The sequence below is a fragment of the Ceratosolen solmsi genome, unplaced genomic scaffold (genome assembly GCF_000503995.2).
Source record: "Ceratosolen solmsi marchali unplaced genomic scaffold, CerSol_1.0 scaffold6, whole genome shotgun sequence".
NCBI lineage: Eukaryota > Metazoa > Arthropoda > Insecta > Hymenoptera > Agaonidae > Ceratosolen > Ceratosolen solmsi.
Window position 1 is genome coordinate 1,684,786 of NW_011948414.1, and position 23,859 is coordinate 1,708,644.

Genomic DNA, 23,859 nt, shown 5'->3' on the forward strand with positions numbered 1-23,859 from the left:
CTTTAATAGCCATAGATTGAAAACTTCGCGATCATTGTTTTCTTTAACATCGTAATTAACGGCTTTTATTTCTTCATCCTCGTATAACGATAATAATTGTGCTTAGCAACAAAAAGTCCAGAGATCCTAATTTCAATCGCTACCTACCTACGATTACTCATTTCGATGATTGTACCAACGGTCCCAAGTCGGTGGGATAACACGGAGGTGCCAAAATCAATGGGCACTGATTCTTCCTGACGAAGTGCAAATTGTCCTGTCACAACATTTTACTCAGATAACTGTTCGATCCGGGCGGTGGCAGTAAAAACGGACTGACAAACGCATGGCCCGTCGGCCCATGATGAATCGATGAATATCCCGATTGCTGTCCATGACTTTGACTGGAACTGCCCAATGCACTCAGCGATACCGGAGAGCCCGTGTCGTGTAGCTTCCTCATGTGTTTCTTTAAATCGAAATTACGACAGAAGCCCTTCCCGCATATTTTACAGCTAAAGGGCTTCTTATCGTTATGCGTGTGCATATGGAATGTGAGATTGTAGATCTGATGGAAGGCCTTATTGCAAATATTACACTTGTAAGCTTTTTCGCCGTTGTGCGTGAGCTTGTGATTCTTGTAGTTGCCTTTCTGATGAAAGCCTTTACCACAAAACTCGCAAACGAAGGGCTTGTAATTGGCGTGAATCCTCGTATGAGTATTTAAAGTCGAGCTGCGATTGAACGCCTTGCCGCAAGTCTGGCACTTGTGTGGTTTTTCAGCCGTGTGAATGATTTTGTGCCTGCAAAGTGTACTCGCCTGCCGGAAGCCCTTGCCGCAGATTTTGCAGACAAAGGGTCGGGCGCCCGTATGTACGGGCATGTGTCTGGTAAGATTGTAATGAGCATTAAAGACTTTACCGCATTCCGAGCAGGTAAAGCTCTTTTGCTTGGCCGAGTTGCTGTTAACGGCATCTCGGGGTGACGAATTCTTCTTTTCTCTGGTACAGGGCTCCTCCGGCGAGCTGGAGGACAAGGATAATCTGGAGGTCTCTTGATGAGTAAGCGGAGGCGATCGACTATTTTGCGTCGTCGTGGGCGTCGTGGATGAAGGCGCCGGTCCAGGAAAAGATCGTAGAAGGGGACTTGTGTGGTAGTGGAGGAGAGGATAGTACTGAAGAAGATTCTGATGATGACTGAAAGTCGGAACGTATTTCTTGAAGGCGGATTCGAGATGTGCCGAGTAGCTCATCGATAGGGTAGGAGCTGCCTGTTGGAGTATCGTTGTCGCCGTCGTGCATATATTTATGGTGGAGGCTACTGATTGTTGCTGACTGGACTCTGTCAATCGCTTATCGGGTTCCATAATCTTAGCGATAGAGAAGGTGAGATTGCGACAGGGTGTCGGCGAAGTTACCCTGTCGGGTGGCAAACTCGTCGGTATCTCCGTCGCCATTGTCTGGCTCGACGAGAACGGTTGCATAGCGTCAATCTAGAACAATAAAATATTGATATTGAATAAGCTTTGAACTAATTCTCTCTCTCTCTCTCTCTCTCTCTCTCTCTCTCTCTCTCTCTAATAATATTGCTTTATTGAGGATGATAAAATTTTCACATTTATCAATGATGTTTAAAATTATATTAGATAAGTTTTTTTACTCTGAAATATTATTGTATAGATTATGTTGTGATAATATTACATTATAGGAGAAAATTGTATATTCGTCTTTTACTATATAGTTATACGGCTCATACAATTAGAGAACACTTATGAAAATTATGTAAAAATATGGCAGATAAAAATAAGCAGCTCTTATCTCGACACTTCCTATGCTACTACACCTAATGAATATCGTTTGCATGTCAAGTAGAATAAAAATTAGCGGAAGATTTTTCACAATAATACTATACATAATTTTGCATATACAAAAATTATCAATTAGATACTTAACTTTTTAACCTTTTAATTCTTACATTTTCAAATTAATTTTAAACTAACCTTTGAACCTCTATTAGTTAACAATTCAACTATACGTGCTTATGCATGGGTATATATATATATATATATATATATATATATATATATATGAGTGTGTGTGTGTGTATGTATGTATGTATATAAGTGTACGTAGTCATGACATATGGACATGTACAAATGTGGGTTGTGTATGTATGCATTTCTCCCTGTCATATAATATATATATATATATATATTAATTAGTATGGTATAGGTAGAATGGTATTGATAAGCATATTATACTACATTAAAATATTTAATTAAAATTTTTTATTTATTTATTAAGTATTAATGCAAAATAATAGGACATGAAATGATTCGCTATAGTATTGAATCGGTGTTGTTAACCGAAAGCGCGTATTTATGAAAGTGAACATTTATGTCAAGAGCGGAACCCACATGTTCACAAGTACAAATGACACATACGGCCATGTTATTACGCTCGCTCAATTGGCACTCGTGTTGACAAGACAAAATCTCTAAATCATAGGGGTTACTAAGCACTAAGTTTTATACAGACAACTTTCTGTTAGCCAGCAGTGGGAGTGTCGAGAGCATGCGACGAATTATTTGTGTTAATAATATTGCGTAAAATGAAACAATAGTATTTTCAATAGCACATTTGGAGTTGCACTGGCTTTTCGTTATTTTCAGGCAAATGAGTCGGGAGGTAAAATTTTCCAAATTAGAAATTTCAAGCATTCTACTAGGCATCTTTCTTCAGGCTTGAAAAATAAAGTTCACTAAATATACTTAAAATACGAGCTTCTGAATCTTTCTAAAATGAAATGCTTTAAAGCAGCAGGATGTACTTATAAAGCAAGGCCTGATTCAAGTTATTTTAAATACCAAACAGCTCACGAGCGGAGCTTAAAATGTAATACAAATTTTATTTAATCAAGGAAATGTAAGGAGTAAGTTCTCGTTTCGTTTCGCGTACATCCGCCTGCAATCGCATACGTACGGTCAAACAAGACTCGCGCACGGAAACGAGCAAAAAGAGAATTTGAATGGGCGGACTGAATGAGATGCAAAATGGTCAGCACTGTGCCGTTGCTGCGGATAGCAAGAGTCTCTCTTCTCTCACTCCCCGGAGGCGCGCATATACATATACCACGAGGTTTGCACTGCGACGACGACTGCGACTCGAGGAAATGTTTGCTCCTCGGAATGGCGTTATATTTGAACTTGGAATGACGGCCGGAATTGGATGGCGCACTGGTTGCTGTGCATAGACATCCGCCGTCTTTCGACCGCAGCATGAAATACTCACACGCGCGCTTGCCTCGAAATTCCCTGAATGCTGTCTTGCAATGAGAAACTTGAAAAAAGCGCCCCGCCGGCTGGTCTTTTCTCTACCATGCGAATATAGATCGCTCGTTCTTTATCTTTAGATTAAGCCGAAAAATGGCCTACACATTCATTATTGTCTGTTTGATAGGACTGCGTGAAAGCCTGGACATTGGCAAATGACTAATTAGAATTACATTTGGCCTTTGTTTTTCGTACAATTACAAACACAAACACACACACACACACATTTATATACCTCAGTTTAAATAAATTTATTTATTATCATAGGATGTATCAATGACGAAAGTGATACAGGTAGGATAATAAATGCCTGCTATATTTAAAGATTATACTATTTGACATTTTGTCGAAAAGTTTCATATTTCATAATTAAATTTATCATTTATAATGAGATGCAAAATTCGAAACTCATCATGATATTACTAAAATGGTCATATACATATCATCGGTCGCTTAATAATGTACTGAAAAGTTGCCGCATTCTTGCAGCTGTAAAATAATTAAAATTTTTACTTTTTCTGACAACATTTGTAAAAACACATTTACGTTAAAGCACTCGCTATTTCAATTGAGTATTTTCTAACTTTACTTTTACACATCGGCAATGATGATAGAGATAGTATGATGTAGAACGACCGTTCAAGTGGCATGTGTTCACGCGTAATTTAATCTCTTCCTGTACCCCCGATGTAACTACAGCTAAGCAGAAAAATACCAATGATTATACAGTTATTCTCCCTTCGATTGATCTACATACGTAACAGCATACAATTATATACCTACGGTTGATTTTCATTGCCAATTTATAATGATATTTAATCGATCTGAGAGTCATTTTTGCAGCAAAATTCTCAGTAATCGATGGAACTAAAAGACGTACTTTTTAATGTGAACTTTAATGTAATGAACGAAAATTAGCGATAATAATTTATAAATTTATAATGAAATACTATAATACATCTGAATATAATATAGTAATATATAATATAGTAATAAAATAATTATCTTTCCAAATTATTTTCACAAATCATAAATTTTAATCTCGATTTTAAAGTACAATTTAACACATTATATATTTTTTTATTTTACTACGTTATAAATTATTCAATGTAATTAAAGATTACTACTGCAGAAGATATTTCTTACGACAATGTGTAAATAATAAATGTAAGACGATCAGAATAATATAAAAAAATATCATAAGCTTATATAGGATCTTTTCGCGAATGAAAAATCCGTATTATTTCTGTCAAACTTGTTTACGAAAGCAGAGGTTGACATCAATATTAGCGCAGCAGTGGTTTTCCATGCGCGCGTTTGACGCGCAGCCCCGCCCATGTTGTAACTTTCGATTGTCCTGGGGGCCAAAGCCAGCCCTAATCATCAGGGAATATGGCCATAGAAAGAAGGTTGCCCTTCTCCTCCTCTATCTCTATCTCATCCTTGTTCAGACAGATTATGTGTGCGAGTGCGTATATGCATACATAACATATGTTTGTGGAGTTTGGTAACCATGGAGTTGATTCATTATATAAAAACGATTAATCCTGTTTAAATATTTACACTTTTTTATTCTTAATACGTAGAATTTTCTATTCTCATGTGAAATGAATCTAGTTGTTTAAAATATTATATGAGTCATAGCACAAAAACATAATTATTATAATTATTTGCAAATTTAAAAATTAATTCTATAAATCTTAATTATTTATTATCTATATTAACAAATTATTGATAATTAAGTTCTTTCAATTATCTATATTAGTACAGTTTTAAGCAAATTTCAATGCATTTTAAAATTTTAAATACTATTATTTCATGTAAATTAATTTCTCATTCATATTGAAATTTCTACTTATATTTGACAGTCAATAATTTTATAATAAATATATTGAAGTCTCGTTAAGGCATTCTTCGAAATGTGTATTATTCTGCACAAGCAATATTTTAACTGAAAATTTGAAACATAATATTCAAAGTACTATATTTCTCTTCTTGAGAAAATAATTAGTCTTTCTTTCAATAATTGTGTAATGTAAAAACAATTTTCAACTTAACCGTTTATATGTAGAATATGATTTATTTTTCATGAAACAAAGGAGTACTTTTCTTGACATGAAAATCTTAAACATTACAAAATGATCAAAACATTAATGAAGGTGCTAAAGCACAAAAGCAGTGCAAAAATAGCTGAAATAACTTTTCTTTATTCGTGATAATAACGCGTCGTTAACAGTTACAGAAAGCAGCGTAAGATAGTACAAAGAATGGCAAGAAATACAAGCGAAAGCGCATAAAAAGACTGTAGACGAAGAAAGAGAAACGGCACACCATGAAAGTGACGGTACTGCAACCGTCGACTAAATACCTCCCGACAAAGGAAACATACGTGATTATGTGAGAGGCGCTGTTGTGTCACAATCTCTCCGCCCGTCGCCTTAATCGCGTAATTCTACTTGTAAATCTCAGAGATTAGTAGCTCATGAAGCTCGCGATACACGAACTAAGAAGCTACCCGACTTCTTTTACAGGCGTGGGTCAATGTAATGCTAGGATTGATTTGGTATGTTGTGTCAAACGAGAGATTTCCATTGTATTAATATAGGATTCAATAGAAAGATTTTGTATTGTAAAGGGGACCAACCCAACCCAATTGAACATCGCACAGGGTGCAGTACATTTTTAAAAATTTACCTACAATATCTAACATGGATTTCTCCTGTATTTAAAATAGATTTTTAGAAAGCGTATTTATCAAACATTTATTATTCTTCATACTGACGTGCATTTAATGATTTTCTTACAACATAAGACATTTATAGTTATTTATGTATCACATATTTATTTCAAACTACGTTATAATTTATGTTTGACACACGTGTCACAAAGTGATTCAACTAATTGTCGCAATTATATTTTTCATAAAATTAAACAACATAATTATTAATAAAAGTATACTTTATATATATATATATATATATTAATATAAACTTAACAATTTGTGACCATGCAAGAGCTGTATATTATATAATATTATTAACAAGTATTATATATTACACGTACTAATAGCATTGAAAGAGTATCTAATCGCGTGCATGTCATAGAAATAATAAAAAATATAAAATATTTGTAAAATACGTGATCTGAACATCAATCATAAAACGAAAGATATTGGTTATTTATGATATTAGAAAAACTTGAATACAATAAATGCCTTCGCAACAATGTACATGTGTAGAATAGCTAACGTCACAACTAAATTAATAACACAACATTCTACTTACGCTTGGAGCAGCTGTTTTAAATATTTTTACTTTGTTTTACATTATGTTTTATAAACAAACATTATACTTTGCTATATTTTTGTAAAAGATGTCGTTTTTTCTTACTATTATTATGTATTGTGCTAAAGTTGTATAGTCAATAACAAAAGATTATTCAAAGCATTAATGTAAAATACAAAGTGCTAAAAATTGCTTTAAAACAATATCTGCGACTTCAATTATTTCAAGCGACGCAAAATTAAAGAATTTTTTTTTTAACAACTTATATTTTTTAATTTATATCGAGTCGTGACATATTTTAACATGCACTTATTGTTATAATAAATATTAAAAGTCATAGTTATAGGTGAAGTTAGTTTCTACTGGATTATTCTCTAAAAAAATTTATCATCATAATTAAGATAAAGAAAATTTAATTATTTACTAGATGATATACTGAGAAAGCAAAAGAATGGATGAAGAAGCGATTACATAATTAATTGCTTAATTTACGTGACGATAATATGCAATATACAATGTGTAACAATAAACTGTGGCACAAGTCTTAATGTGAGAAAGCACAATTAAACATACAATCGCACAATATAAAGACCGACAACTTTTATTCATGCGCCAGCAAGAGCCAAACACCGCGCAATCGAAACATGCGCAAAATATTATTATTAACAACAATAAACAACACACCATTGTCCACCGCATTTGAATTGCCGAGGTCACGGAAAAATCGTAGCCCGTTGTCGCTCACCAAGGTGCGCCGGCGCGCAAAAAAAAAGACCAACACCGACTGAACGCTGCGCGGAACCGCCGCCAATTCCCAACAAGGCAACTCCAAGAATCGGCCGAGACGCCCCTGCGGAAAAAGGAGCACGAAGGGAGGGGAGCACGCGGCCCTTGACAGGGAAGGGATAAGCGAGCGGTGTGGTGGAGGATCCCGATGACCGATTGGTCGTCGCTACCTTCCAGTGGGTGTGGACTCGGTAGCTCGAGCTAGTGGTGGGGTCGCCGCGCGGGGTGAGGAAGAGGGTTAACTACCGATAGAGGGGAGAGGCGGGCACATTGTTACGGCCAGTTAACAAATGGGAATACATGGGGATCGGGGACGGCGAGCCACCGCAGCCCGAAACCACGGGAGAAATGCCAATTTCATCAATTTATTTCAATCTGCGACGCGAGGTATAGTTGACGAGAAGACACTAGAGACCATTTCGTTTTTTTTTTCTCTCTCATTTCTCTTTGCTTTAACTAACATTTTTTTTTTCATTCGCCAGTGAGTGCAAGTACTTTTCAATATTCTCTTTCTCGATAACTAATTTTCCGCTTGCTTGTAATTAACTTGAAATTAACTTAATCTTCTTATGTTGAACTGTCATATTGCTTACCTTTACAATTGATTATAACAAGAAGTACACGTTTATTCCAACGTGGGCATCAGCATACGCTTTTTATTATCGATTCGTTAAAATTGGTTTCAATGGAATGTGGAACATTGAGACAAAAGCATGCTAAACAAAAGCAACTTGATTATAATTTATAATGACACAAATTTGGCTCATACTATTGTTTTTCTTCGCACACTGAATATTCGACATAACGTCGCAAGCATTTTGATCAGATTTATATTCCAGTTTTCTGTTTAACAGTTAACATCATAAACTTATATTTACGCAATTGGTCTTCTACATTTCCAATCGATAGTAACGCCAGTTCACACCGCTTGATTAAAAACGGTATGTGTGTGTGCGTGTTCATTATGTATATATATATAAATATAGGTAACTACTTGATTAAAACGTTGAGCTGTGCACTTTTGGCTTGTAGTAATAATCGAAGTCTCATGAAGAGCGAAGACGGAAGGCGCTAAGTGTGCAAAGTTTGCCAAAGTTGTTACGCATGGTCCGACGGATCCAATCAACTTTGGCGAACTATTATCAGGCGATAGTACCGTATGAAGCCAGGAAACTTGGAGAAATGTCACGACGAAAGGAGAAGGGTTGAGCGAGGAAACTTGAAATGGCTTTGCAAATTTGCCCTGGCCGTTGCCGAGTCGTTAATTACCATCGCTTTCTCTCTCTCTCTCTCTCTCTCTCTCTCTCTCTCTCTCTCTCTCTCCACTCATTCGCATCTCTTTTATTCATAGAAATAGATAGATAAGGATAACTTTTTTTCACTGGCTGCTTTTCTGCAGGCAAAGTATTAATTATATAAGATATAAGTTAAAAGTTAGGGCTGGGATATTCTTTCTAAATATTTTTAACGCCTTTACTGTTTACCCGGGAATTTGCCATTAATTTGACTCTACTTGGAATAAACAAAAATTTTAATATTATTATACATACGTAATTAAACTAGGTAATCTAATTTTTGGGCTTTCAAAACTTTTCTCTATAAATAATTAATTGTCTCTTTCCTAATGAAACAAGATAAGCTTTGAAATGGTAACATTAATATTTTAAAAGGCGCAATTATCATTGTTGGCTGATTTTGTCAATTAAATAAGATTTGTTAAAATGCATGAAAATGATGTATTAAATTTGTAAAAAAAATATTAATTAAACTCATTGATAGTAGAATATAATTGATAAATAATTATTCTCATACTTTTTAAATGCTTATTAAAGAAACTATTATAACAGTTTTTACTGAAAATAATTTATTTCAAAGTTTTTTTAATGATATGTGTCTTTACTATTTATTTTTATTTCTTTAATTTTGTAATTTCTTTTTTTTTCTTCTTTAAACCTTAATCTTCTGAAGATAGAAATAGAATTGATGCTCCACCAACAGTAATGATTAAGCAAATGGAAGAATGAACTTTCTTGATCAGTCTCTTTCTCTCTCTCTCTCTCTCTCTCTCTCTCTCTCTCTCACTCTGTTCTCTCTCATACACCTCTTACTATGTGAACATTGACCTATGATCCTTTCGAAAAGGGCGTCAAAGGTAGTCAATCAGAAGTGAACTGCAAAGCGAAAATTGATTTTCGTTAATTTGCCAACTTCAATTTAGAGTCCTTGAAAGAGAAAATAATAAACTCAATTTTATGTGAGTCTCTAATAGAAATGAGAAAAGTCAATAAAATTTTATTTCCAACAAAAAAAGCTTATCCTCTGTTCTAACACATAATATCACAGCTACCAAATTATTAATTATTGTTTTAATAATCCTTAAAGTCTTAATTAAATTAATAAAAATTAAATAAATATAATTAATTGAAATTATTAAATAAAAGTAAATAATAATTTTTTAATTATTTTCCTAGCTTCAAAATCAAACATATTTATTTTTCAATGATTTCACTTTTATTAATAAATGGAATTTCAGTTTTTGAGTACATAACCTATTTTGTGAAGTGCATTGAGCATTTTAAGAGGCATTGATTTTCTACGCTTTATTCGTAGGCACACAAACAAAACGAAAGAGATACGGACATGAAAAGTAGGGACTTAAGAACACGAAAGGAACTTCAAAGTTTCGCGTGTTGGACAAACATCGATCAGACCGCAACTCCACCTTAAGTGGCGATAAGAATGTATGAGGTTTGCGCTTTGCGAGTAAGAATTCGTCAGTTAATTTTTTCAAATGAAAGATAACGCCTAGATCTATGAGACTCCTTGTGGGATAAGGTATTGTACATTATGCTTTTAAGTATGATATTGCACATCTTATCGAATCAAAGTAACACCCAATTGATCTCTAATTATTATTTGTTATCTGTAGCTTTGGTAATTTTTCGTCTATTGTTTCTCATTCAGATGTAATTTAAGAATTCTTTAGTACTGCATTAGCATGTACAATTTTATTCTCTGTCAATTTTAGTATGTTATATGATTATGTTAGAATTTTTTCTAAGAACTGACAAATATACTACTTCACTTGACTATTTATTTTGATTTAATAAATTTGAAAGAACTTCATCTCTCTCTCTCTCTCTCTCTCTCTCTCTCTCTCTCTCTCTCTCTCTCTCTCCGTCTCTTTCATTCATTTATATACACACGTTTATCCGGTGGCCTGAATTAACATAATATAGTATCTATCAAAGGATTATTTGGTTAAAGGGAATTTAAGCATAATGTACATAGTTTTATTATACGTGCCGTAATAAGTAAAGTCTTTATCGCAACAATCCTCAAGCGACTAACATTATCTACTTAATATGAACCAAACGTGCGAAAATGTGCACGTCAGCGAAAGATAAAGCGTCAACCAAGACAACGTCAGTGACACATCATGGTTTGAAGTACTTTGCGGAAAAGCCTCGCGCGTAATAAAGTTCTGTGGAACGTAGAGGGAAAAGTTGTAGGAGGCGATAAGATGTCGTAGGACCATCATTGTTGTACTGTCTCATCATACATCCGGCCTATTAGGGTGAGCACTTCGATTGTTCCAACCCCTCGCACACGGACATTGCTTATACACGCGTACACTTGCACACTTATAAAGATAGGAGGAAAAGCTGGGTGACATATAATTAGCATTCGGGAGTTAAGGAAAGCTGAGGATGACAGCCCAATACAATGCCGTTACGCCTCTTCTTTCTCACACCCCTGTGTAACTACTTTCTTTCTTTTGCACTCTTTAGGGCTACGTAGCATCAAGCATTGGATATCTCTTGAGCTTATACACTTAAGCCGATTTCAATCGTCAGCTTTCATAATCGGTGAAGAGAGAGTAAGTGAGTATGGGAGTGAATAAGAGAGGGAGAAAGAGAGATAGAGAGAGAGAGAGACGGAGAGCATGGTTTTTCTAGCGCGATTAAAGAACAATGATGTTATCCTTTTTTAAGGTAGTAAGTAGTATATGGAATTCGTTGAAGACGAAAGGAATCATTCGATGATGGATGAAAGTGCAACGACCTGGAATTCACGACGACACAATTTTTATGATCATTGAAGGATAAAAGTATATGTACGTCTAATCTTTTTCTTTGACAAACTACTAGCGCAGAATAAAATATCGAAGAGGATTACAAGTTCTATTTGATATTATAACAGTTCAATATACAAATGCTAACGTATTCATTCTTTTTTTTTTTTTTTTAATTTTGACTCTTTATTTTATGATTTTATAATATAAAACTATTGTTAATAATTCTAGAATGTATATACATACGATATGATCATTAAATTTCAGTTTTTTATATTATCGAACATTTACTGGAGTTTATTATAAAATATAATTTAAACTAAATAATCATAAAATAACATACTTACACACACATATGATGTTACTTTTAAGATTTATTCTAAAGTTAATAAAAGAAGAAATTATTAATACTCAATTCTATTATTTTTTTATATTTTATAATATTTTTTCTATAAAAAGAAAAGAACAGAGACAAACATTATATTAATTTATTATTATTTGTGATAGATGTGATATATTACATTCGGTATATCATATAAAGTGTAAGCAAATTTTATACTATACTTATTCAATATATATATTCAATATAATTAAATTTATAATAACTATTATGATTGTTATAACCTCCAATGAACAATATGCAGTAATTTACTGGCAATTAGTAAAGAAAGACATTTTTAATCCAATGAAATCATTATTTTAATAGTTCCTATTAGACACACTTTTTAATATATCATAAATTTTAAGCTTTGCCGATTATTAAGCTAGATAAAACTACAATTCAAATTACACCTAAATATTTACCATTATAATTAATATTACAACTATTAATTTTTTATCGAAGTTATAAGCTTTTGCACCTCTTTATTACAAGGTATATATTTTTAAATTACATACTCACTTCATTGAATAATGTATCTGAATGTACAATTTATTTCAACGGTTGAAAACTATGCACGTTAAGATGGCATCCGAAAAAAAATTTGGCCGACAACGACCATCTGAAAAAAAATTGATGCACAAAAACGTTCGATGTCCCTTCTATCGCGTTCCTGGTTCACAAACGTCACTTAATCGACAACCGTCAGCTCCGTTTTTGTAGCCGTAATAGCAAAATCCCCAAACTGCATCTAAGCTCAAAAGGGCCAGACCGGACTAATAGAATTGTTTACACTCCAGTAGTGCAAACGCGATTCGCCACGGTGATCCAGCGAGAAACCGCACGTATGAGCAAGCGACTCGCGACGATCGCACGAGGGGATGGAAATTGGTGCACACGTGCGTACACAACTGAATGAGAAATTTGCAAAATGGCACGTTCCTCATACGCCATTATACTTTCGTATCGTCTCCCTCTTTCTCAAGCTCGCCACATCGCTACTATTCAACTGTTGTATTTATACTGCATCCATTAATGGTGAGCATTGAAATACGAAAAATAAAAATATAAAAATATAGTAATAAAAATAGGATGGAGATCACATATGGATATTGATATTTCATTTTGTAATTAGACGATAATACGTGCTAGATTGAGATGATAAGATTTTTTATATAAGGATCGATCGTCAGTCGATGAATTTAATAATGGTTGCTGGAGCTATATTCCTTATTTATATTTCCTCAGTGTCGGCGCTAAATAATCGCTATCCAGATCGTACCGATGAAGAGTTCGTTGAGTTCGCAAAGGGGAGCGTAATACGAGTGATTAAAGCGATGCGTTAATTCGTCGGAGCCAAGCTCCATAACGTAAAAGGCAAAAACTCTGCGAGTCGCGGATCCAGTAAGTCGAGCCTTTTCATCCCGCTCGTAAATGCGCATATAGAGGAAGACGGCATACAATAAAAGTCGCCGGATAGATCGCTCGAGAGATCGCGCGACATACATTCGGTGGGGGACTCACAGCTGCGCAGCCGCCGGGGGTCCTCCGATTTCTTTTTCGCAACCGCCCATGAGGGCACCCTGAGAGACGGAGGTGCACCTCGTTATCACTGATTTTTATGTGCCGACCCCTCCTCGTGGCTGAGAGAAGGAAAAAGGGAGGCCCGCCCCTCGCTGCGCCACGCTCGCCTATAAACACAGTCGATGTCGAGAGAACGAGAGTCAGCGCTTGTTCATGGGAAAAAGTGTCACATGAAAGGCACGTACGGAGCGTCAAGATTTATAGAGCAGTGCGTGCGCTTTCTTTTTACAGCGCCAAGTTGTTCTTCCTTTTTGTTCACGCTTTAAAGTGAAGTACCGCGGTATATCACTAATTAAGACCGACGATTCTGAATTGACGACTTTTCATTATTGTCGAAGCGACAGTGCAAAGCGCCTATTCGACAGCCCTTCTAATTATCTTGAATATTATTCAATATTTGGGGAGAAATATTTGAGAGCTATTCATAAATATCCGACCAATGGCGAGGGACTATTGTTTAATAATTTGTCCATTGTTGTGAGCTATCGATCGACTTATTACTGCTAATCGTCAAGAGCAGACGTCAAAATTCAGACTAAAAGCGATGGAAGGCAACTGCGGACATATCATATTTCTAACGGAGTGAACGATCGAGCTTTTGAAACGACAAAGCACCGGGGAGTCTCTCTTTTTCCACCTAAAATGGACAATGCGCAATTGTTTTCCGTGACTTTTATATCCCAGCGCTCATTATTTCGCGCGATCATTGTTGCCGTTATTACCATTATTTGACAGTCTCGGGTTACGTGGATGTTATTGTCGTGCGGCGAACGTCGCGAGACAAGCGCAAACTGTCGTCGGGCGCATGCAGAGAAGCATTACTCTGTTCCCTTGAAAGGTACACGCTTTCGTTATTTGCTAATGTCAACGTCAACATTACCGTCAACTCGCCAATAATTTCCGGCGCTGACAATCAATTTTCAAGCGGTTGCACGGCAATTGTCGAGAGACTAACAGGCTGCTGGTGTGTTTTTGATTTACTTCCTCTAAAACTATTTATGAACTATTTATGATAAAACTATCTACGAAGTAAACGAACATTACTAATTGCTAGATTAAATGAAATATAAAAAATTGCTTTGCACAAGTGCGTCATTATGAATTTCTTAATGACAAATCGACTATACTCAAACTTCATTTCACATAGATATTTCTTTTCAACTGAAAATTTAACTGACAAATAATTTGAAACTATGATTATATTTTAAACAGAGAAATTTGAAATAAAAATAATTAATTATATAAAGATTGGATTCAAGCAAAAAATTAACCTCAACCTTTTAAGCTTTCCATTTACAATTTTTGATTTTTCAATATAATTTAATAATCATCCAACATTTATTTGACAAATCATATGTTGATTATTAAGAAGAATATATTTATCTATTAATAATCAGTTTCTTAGTAACTGCGCACTTATTTAAGTGATCAATATACCTTACTATATATATATTTTTTTTTGTATTATATTATTGTATAAATGTATATACATTTTTTTCGTATATTGTATTTATATTAATAGTATATCAATAAAACAATATTGAATATAATAGAATATTAATAAAAGTATATTAATAGTTCAATAAAAAGAAAAATATTCTGTTCATAATTTTATAAAAAATTAACAATTTAAAAATATTACGTTCGTTTTTTAGCAAAATCGAAAGTTTTTTTTGCCAATTATTAGATATAAAAATATATGTGCATAAATATGTGTGCGTGTATGTTTGCAAATATAATTAAAAAGAATAAAAATTTGAAAATTAATAATTTAACCTATTTATATGATTTTGATATAAAAATGAAATGTCCATTAGGATATAAACGACGCTATACGCTATAAATTTTTAACAAATTACCACGTTAAATGAATACAGTCATTTCCATAATATTTATAAATATTGAAAGATAGTACAATATTGTGTAATTAATTCGGATGTGGTGAAAATAAAATCTTAGAGAGACATAGAGACTATATAGAGACTACGCAAATATATAAATATAATGAACATGTTTTTACTACAGTTTCGGGATTAATTTTTTAATAATAAACTATGACGGAGGGAACATTAGGAAATTTGTCCTTTTATTTATAGATACTACTTAAATGGGCTCATTGGCAAATATTAAAAAAAATTGAACTTATAAAAGAAATCTAAAGAAAAAAGATAAAAAATACTACTTATACTTTAATTTGGATAATTAAGAAATTGTAGAATGTCCGGGTCTTTGCACGAGTCAAAAAGTGCGTAAGGAACCTGAAAGGAAATGTAAAGGGGAAATCGCAAGTGAACTAACTACCTGTAATAGAAAAAGTTGTCAGAAATTAATGGCAAAGGGGATCAGAAAGAAAGCAGAAAAGTATGGGAATCGAAAGTTTACAAAGACGTTTGATAATATTCACATTTTCATTAGCTTTTTAGATTTAGATTAAATATTATATTTGGCGAAATAATAGAAATAATTAAAATTAAATTTTTTACAACAAAAACGATGAATACTTAAAACAAATGTTATTTATCATCCTGACAATTTATTTCTATAGGCACAGAGTAACGAACAGTACTAACGTATTGCACTAAAGGATTGACCTTTTTGCACTCGAGTCAGGTTTACATTAGGAAATCTGAACTGTGTTATTAACGATATAGTATGTACAATCACTATAAAAAATTTCCTGCTAAAAACAAGGAGAATGAAAAAATATACATCAGTATTTTTAATATAATATTATTTTATTATTATGTAGTGTATTAAACATTTTTTACTGAAAAAAAAATTCGCTCTAAACACTCTCACTTTGTAATACAAAATCGATCAAAATCTCCAGAATGTTTAAAGATCCTTAGTCCTTAATATATTTACGATCGCTTTCAAACTAAAAGTGTCCTATACGCAATGCGCCTCGGTTTCATTCTAAGTCGATACAATTTAGAAAATCAAAACGTTACGGCACACGTTAATACGCAACCTTTTCATCCGTACTGTACATCTACGTACATCGCTACTTACGGTCTGTTCAACGACGCTAGCTTTTGCTCATTCCATAGTCGTACGAGGGAAGGGTAGATTCGCACGCACACATACATGCACATTACTTACAGACGTTCAACTTGGGCAGCACACGCCCCCGGGACGGACAATGGCACACAACAAAGGAGCCGTTCTCTCTCCTTTTATCGCGCTCGCGCTTACTTATGTGCCCGTTTCACTCTGGCGTGTGGCTGGATCGAGAATTTCGAGGCTAGTAGGGGCGATTTTCATCGCTAATTCAACGCATTCGTTACATATCCAATACGCTTTACTCGCACAGTTTGTTTTCAAGGTACTGACGCTAAAAGTTTGGATATGCGCATCAATTTATTGTAAAAATAACGGTCTCCTTTATAAGTATGTATTTATAAAGGATATGTATTTAAATAAGCACTTTCTCCGAGAATAATGAAATGCGTGTCATTGAGTATAAAAAAAATTAGTACATTCGATTGAAGTTATTTTATTCGAGACAAAATAAGTTTATGAATATCGTCATGTTATTATTCTTCGAATAAAAGCTGAAAAAACTCCTTATTTTTTTTTCATAACAAGAAGTTATAAGAATACTATGAAACTTTTAATCGTAAAATTATATTTAAATTCTTATGTATGAATATACGTCAAAAGAATTATTTTTTAAAAAACTGTGTATAATAATTATATAAATACTTTATGCAAAATAATAATAGAATATCTAAATTTAAAATTAATACGAATGAAGCACACTCCTACAAGTTCCGACAATTATTTCTTATTTGAAAGAAATAGTAATATACTGTACATCACCTTACTTTTAATTATTTGAAGGAAAACTTTTTAGGTAACAGTCAACTATAATTGAAATATTCACGTTTTAACTATAATCAACATAACGGTAAAACAGATAAATCTACATAAATGTTAACGTTTCAAAATTGCTTAAAAATTAAGCTTTAAAAGATTGACTCACAGATAAAAATGAAATAATATCTTTAATAATGAAGAAGATTATACATATAATAAGAAATATCCAAATTACATAATATAACTGTTGAACGTGTGTGTCAATATGTATCGTTGGTGAGTTTTTAATTAGAAATTTATGTAGATTTAATATAAATTAAAATAATACACGAACCGCCTGGAGACTTAGATAAAACGTCAGTTAGAGCGACAAATGTTCGTGATGAAAAGAAACTTGTCGAAAAAAGATGAAATTTTGTGGATAATTAATGCTTTCGAATAAAGGGATATTAATTTCAATCCTCGTATCAGAAACATCGTCTTTCCAGTTGGCGAGTCTCTTGCCAACCCGCATGGTGATCAGATGGGAATCAACTGGGAAAAGCGGCGTCCATCAGGATCTAGCCTCTCGGCCCATCGACCCAAACACGAACCGAGCAATCGCTTCCTCCCGCAGAGGCTCGGCGGGGTAACGCGAGCGAGGCACACAATCGAAGAAACAAGAGCTCCGCGAGGAAAGACCGGGGCACGCGCCACTCGAGCACCGCTTCCGCGAGACGGGCGAGCGGCACGCGAGACTTCCGGAGTATCGGGTTCAAGACGCCCGGCCAGCTGATACCTTTTGTGCATAATCGCGCGCGATTTTCGTCCCGCTCCTCTCTTTATTCTCCTTCAGCATTCTATGCGCTCGCTCTCTAACCAGATATTCTGTCTGCAATTGCGACTTAACAGCCATGGATTTCTGTTTGGCCCAACTGTCCATTATTAAGACTAAATTCATTAAATATCTTGTAATTAACATCTGTGATTGACGAATCATCGAGGGATTCGCAAGTTGCGTTAATTGGAAATTTCCTTTTCCTTTTTTTTTCATTAAAAACTGTATCTTATAGGTTGGAATTTCGAAAGTCACGTGACAACGACAATGGTCGTGGTGGTAGCGTTGAGAGCCGCTACATTTTTCAGAATTTTTACTACTGTAGTTTTTTTATATGGATTTTCTAACGCACAAATTCCTACCCCATCCATCCACTCCAAATTATATTCATCTGCTGCATAATGCAATGTTAGGACTTTCTTTTCATCAAATTTAAATACACCTCCACCTACATATTCACGGCTATAGTTTACCCCCGCAGCAAAAGAGCGTCAGTCATTCATCAAACGTAAAAAGAAAAGAAAAGAAAACATACACGCTAACTCAAGAAACAGAAGACAATGAAAGAAATAGTAGGAATACACGCATAAGGTAACTTGGGGGCAAGCGTTGACTTGGGGTACTTGGAGCTTTTATAACGTGTAGGAAAGAGAATGGCTAGGACAGGGGGAGAAGAATGAGAGGGAAGCAAGCTGAGAAAAAAAGAAAAATTACCAAAAGAAAGGATATCAAGAATACCACGGCCCAGACGCTGCCGCCGCCGCTGCTCTCTTAAGTCCTGGAGAGCGACGCTGTCGCCAACGTCGGCATCACCGGTCTTTGCCCTTTTCAATGCTCTCTTTGCACACACCCCGCCCCTCCCTTACCCGCCCTTAACTTAGACGTTTTGCGTCTTATTACGGGGCGCGTGTGTATCCTGTCTGCTTTACGTTTGGGCCTTTCTCTCCATCCATAAACGCAACCATTGATCTCTTACTTTGGCGCGGGGCTTGTATATGAGCTCCATGATCTCGTGAATAGACAGATACTGAAACAACAACCAACGATCGTTATGGTCGTTACTGAATCTCCGCTCTTAAATAATTGAATGAGATAAGTGAAATTCAGCCTTCATAATAAACGATGAATGACAATTCGGGATGAGAAGCATTTTTTTCGCAAGAAAATCGTGAGATTATGATATGTGCGAGCTACTGAAAAACGTGCGTGGTTATAAATTATATTGCACGGAAAAAAATCAATATAGAGTGGGATTTGAAGAGGAAGATGAGAAGGAGGAGGAGGAGGAGGAGGAGGAGAAGAAGGAGGGACGGGGGACTTCTTCATTCTTACTTTGTCTGTACAATAGAGCAGGAAGTATCGATGTTCAGAGACAGCTTTTGGCTTTGTTTAGCTTTAAGATTTGGTGGGATTTCCTTTCCTTTATTTATTGCGTGGAAAGGTATAAGGTTAAGTGTCGATTCAAAGATGATGGTATTTTTTTACAACGAAGAGATATTCATCGATAAAAGAAAAAAAAGAAGTTTAAACGTATTGCATCAAATCGGAAAAAAGTGAGTTCATTTTATTTTATTACATGTCCTCGCTCATAATTATCTTGGAAATTATGAATTAAAACAATTTTTTTATATTATCCGAGGCTAGAGTCTTTATAATTAATCTCTATGTCTATTTAGAGTAATTGATTCATGAATAATCGAGGGACTATAGTTATTTATTAAGAAACCATAGCTTTTCCATACAATATATGATAATAATAATGACAATCTATGATATAATACAATGATGTGAAAAAGTCGAATAATAAATTTTATATACAACTTTTGTCACTATTGTGTTTAAATGGAAATAAACAATTATAAAATATTGAATTAATCGTATGAATACAAATACAAGTGAACGGACTTTCCTATCTAAAGCAATCAATCTCAAGCTCGTCCTGTGAGTCAAGTTCGCGATAATAAGTAAAAAAACAGATGAGAAATCGCGGTCGGAAAACAATCACAATGTTCAATTATGTATAAATTGAATATATATATATATATATATATATATATATGCAATGAAAGTAGTACCAAACAGCAAAATACGAGAGGCACGCGAGGTGGCACCTCCCTGACTGGTTTTCTTATCGAATCTATATCGCGCGTTATACGAGAGAAGGGTGAATCCGTTCGACGATCCATTGATAAACACGTCAAATACGCCATCGACACACGCCCGAGAGTCCCAATTTCGCGACGGTGCACGACGCGACTTCACTCCGGGCTTTTGTGTTCTGCTCTTTCGCGTGGAATTGGCTCTTAATTTTCGTGCTGCATGCAATTTGCCATATTTTTTGCGCGATATTCTTATAATCTGAGCTGTGCACAATATTACTGTATTCGAGTACATGAGTTATGTGCTTTTAAAGTAATTCAGTGTTATAAATAGTTGTCGATGTTGGGTATAATTTTATTACTATTTTCATAACAGATTATTGAGAATATATGTATTTTTTGAAATTTACAATAAGAAATTTACAAATAATTTAAAATAAATTACATTTAATTTAATGTCATTCGATCTGTTGGCATATATAAAGCAATTGTGACTATACTGTACAGTAGTACAATGTTTTTCATGAAAGATATTTAGGAATAACTAATGTAAATATAATTCATACCAATGTAAGATAGCGTAATTAAATGTATTGTGGCCATTTTTAACTTTACAATAGTGAAGTATGTAATTACACATTAGCTTCTTATTTGATGTATTAATAATAATTTTCAATCATCGTCCACTTAGAATGTCGGATACATAGAGTTGGGCTAAATATGGAAGAACAAGAAAAGCAAGGACATTACCAATTGTATTTAATAATTGAAAAAAAAATCATTATTCCTATTATAAAATGTGAATTTTAATTATCGTTGAAATTTATAAAAAAAAATAAAAAAATAAAAAAAAAATATTAATAATCTAAATTTCTAATTTCAAATGAGCGAGATAGAAATAGTTTTTCGTTTTTATAATAAATATAAGAATATCCGTGATTATTAATAAATTATTTTCTTAAATTCATGCAGAACATGAATAATTTACCGTATAAACTAATTACAATAAATAAAGATCAAATAATATGTATTGATATAATTTATATAACTTGGTTTTTTCATTCAGAAAAATTAAACTCATTATTATCTATAATCTCTGGATGTCAAGTGTAATTACTAGAAGTTAATTTTCAATTACTTTATACGACGATGATAGTTCAGATTTAAGATATATAAATTACACAAATAAATTTACTATTAATTATCACAAACATGATTTATTTGCCAAACAAAGACAGATTTTATGTCTATATAAATTTCGAAGCGAGTGTTGGTTAAGACCACACGATCCGATCAAAGCTCACCTTTGCCTGAACATTGTTTCGCGAATTAAAACGTCTAACACTCATTCAAATAATTCGATATAATAAGCGTCTCGTCCCCTGCGATGAATCTCGGTCAGGGCTCTCGTCGATTGCCGTGTCCGTGGGGTTGTCGGCGTTCAATTGTATTGGACGGAAACACGAGACGCCTATAGCAGAAAAACGAGTAGTTGCGTCACTCGACTTCCGGCCATGTGCTCGCGAGTAGCGAATATCGCATGCCTCTGATGATATTTCAAATGAAATTAACGGGGCACACGAAGATAGTGTGCGAGAGATAAAGAGAGAGAGAGAGAGAGAGAGAGAGAGAGAGAGAGAGAGAGAGTAATGGCATATTTATTTCATACTTTCAAAATAACTCTAAAGTCTAATCCTGAATGTATTTATGTATTTATGCATACGTCACAATATATGTCGCGTAAAAACGCGAACACGTAATAATAAATTTGAATATTGGAGTGAGAAAGCAGTGGATAGTAGTTCAAGTTCGTCTCGACGTCGGGAAAGTGCACAATCTGGCGCCTCGGCCTCGAATTTATTCAAATGGAATTCACGCGGGCAGCTGCGCCCCCGTTAGCCGCCTGCATTGTGCCACGACGCGGGCAGTGGAGCAGAGGCGGGGGTGGAGGCGCGCGCGCGCCGACCATAAGGTTCTTCAGCAGGCGGCGGTGTTGGAGCTCATCGCGTCTGCTCGTTAAGAGTTAGCGAAGCGCCTCGGTGATTTACTTCGAAGGCAAAAGTACCTTGCCGCTGCCACACGTTTGTCTGCACTTTGGGGCACAAGCGAGAGAAGCGTTCCGTTAAAGTCGATTTCGTCAGTTGGAAAATTGCCGTTTGTATGTCCATACGAATGGTAATCGTAATTTAGCCGATAGCTAATTGTCGTTATGTCTCTGTTCTTTTTTTTTCTTGTATTTGAAGCATTGGTAATGAAGGGAATCGATAATAATAAAGGAATCTCAACAGAGGGAGATAGTGGATATTGAAAGTTAATTATTCGATTCATTGTAATGTTTACTTTTTCAACGGTTATTGAAACTCTCGTAAAACCTATTTAATGAAAGGTGAGAGATAATTATCACTTTTACGAGATTAATTATTTTTTCTGCAAATAAAGTGGCTTGATTAACTTAAACGGGATTTAATTACATTGTAATACACTACTATATTGATCCAAAATTGTAAAATTTAACGTAAAAAATATAGGGATAAAATATTTAATATCATTTCTATTTAAATAGTAATTCTATATTTTATAAACGCTGCCTGGAAAGAGCAATCGTAACGAACATATTAAAATAACTTGAATCATAATCGCATAATAAATAAAGCGCGCGTAAAAGTAGAATTATTTGTAACATAATAAATCACAATGTCATGCAATTAAAAAGATTTTCAAATTACAATACATATTTACGAACAAAATTAATTGTTGTCCAATTGTAATAATTAATATTTCTTTTTTATATAAACTGGTTACAAAAACATTAGTTTAATTTTAAGGAAAAAATTATTAGCAATTTGTTGAATTAATTACTTCATTCAAAAGAATTTTACCCCTGTGAATAATTATTTGCCTTACTATAATTTTATTAAGAATTGAAATGGCATTAATAATATTAGAGACTATAAGAGCTGAAAGTGTTACAAAGAAGTTTTTCTTTAATTACAATGTGGCACTTTGCTCTTAATCCACAAGTTTCATATCCGTAAGAATTATTTCCATTGCTCCTACTCCTTTGCGTTAAATAACTACTAGCAGACAAGATCATAATTATATTATTAATGAAGTGATAAACTTGCCATGAAAATCCATACTCGAGTCAAGCGCTAAGGATCTAGAACCACTGCATCAATCGGCGTCAATTGACCAGGACGCATAATCCACTCGGTCACGTACGCCTATCACTTAGATTGCTTATAACCGCCGGCACCAAGGAAGATTCATTCCACGTAGGTAAAGTGGAAAAAAGTCATGTGGATACTCTCGTCGGCCGGAGAAAAGGGTTTAGTCCGCGAACGGCATGAAAAATCCAAGCGCGTGAAAGAAGCGTGTCGAAGTGACCGGCGTCGCTGGCCTTTCACCGAGGGCGCATAAAAGGCGCAAGAATTCACGCGTACAAAAACATCGTCAACGGCGACCCCGCCCGGGTAATACGCCCGCGGCAACGTCGGCACGCCGAATCACGACGTTTAATGCGTAATATCCCATTTAATCTTGTATGAAAGGCGCGGGCCTTCTCCTCAGCCCCGTCACCCCTCAAGGAAGTGCATTGAGCCGTCCAAGCCACTCGCCTTCCAGGCTCCTTCTCTGTCTTTCTACGGAGAGCCCTGACGTCGGGGGTGGCAGATGCCAGTCGCTCAAGCAGGCGAAGTGCCCCCCC

At 34.7% G+C, this 23,859-nt stretch overlaps 1 protein-coding gene across 1 annotated transcript; it reads right to left on the reverse strand.

Annotated features, from left to right (window-relative positions):
• Positions 1 to 211: 211 nt before the first annotated feature.
• LOC105367790 (fez family zinc finger protein 1) lies at positions 212 to 1,462 on the reverse strand. The gene has a single exon (XM_011506578.1). It carries the CDS (start codon positions 1,460 to 1,462, stop codon positions 260 to 262), a length of 1,203 nt encoding a protein of 400 aa, XP_011504880.1. The 3' UTR covers positions 212 to 259.
• Between the last annotated feature and the right edge of the window lie 22,397 nt (positions 1,463 to 23,859).

Coding starts and splice junctions, on each gene's coding strand:
- LOC105367790 (XM_011506578.1), bottom strand. CDS start 1,462: ATGCAACCGTTCTCGTCGAGCCAGACAATGGCGACGGAGATACCGACG.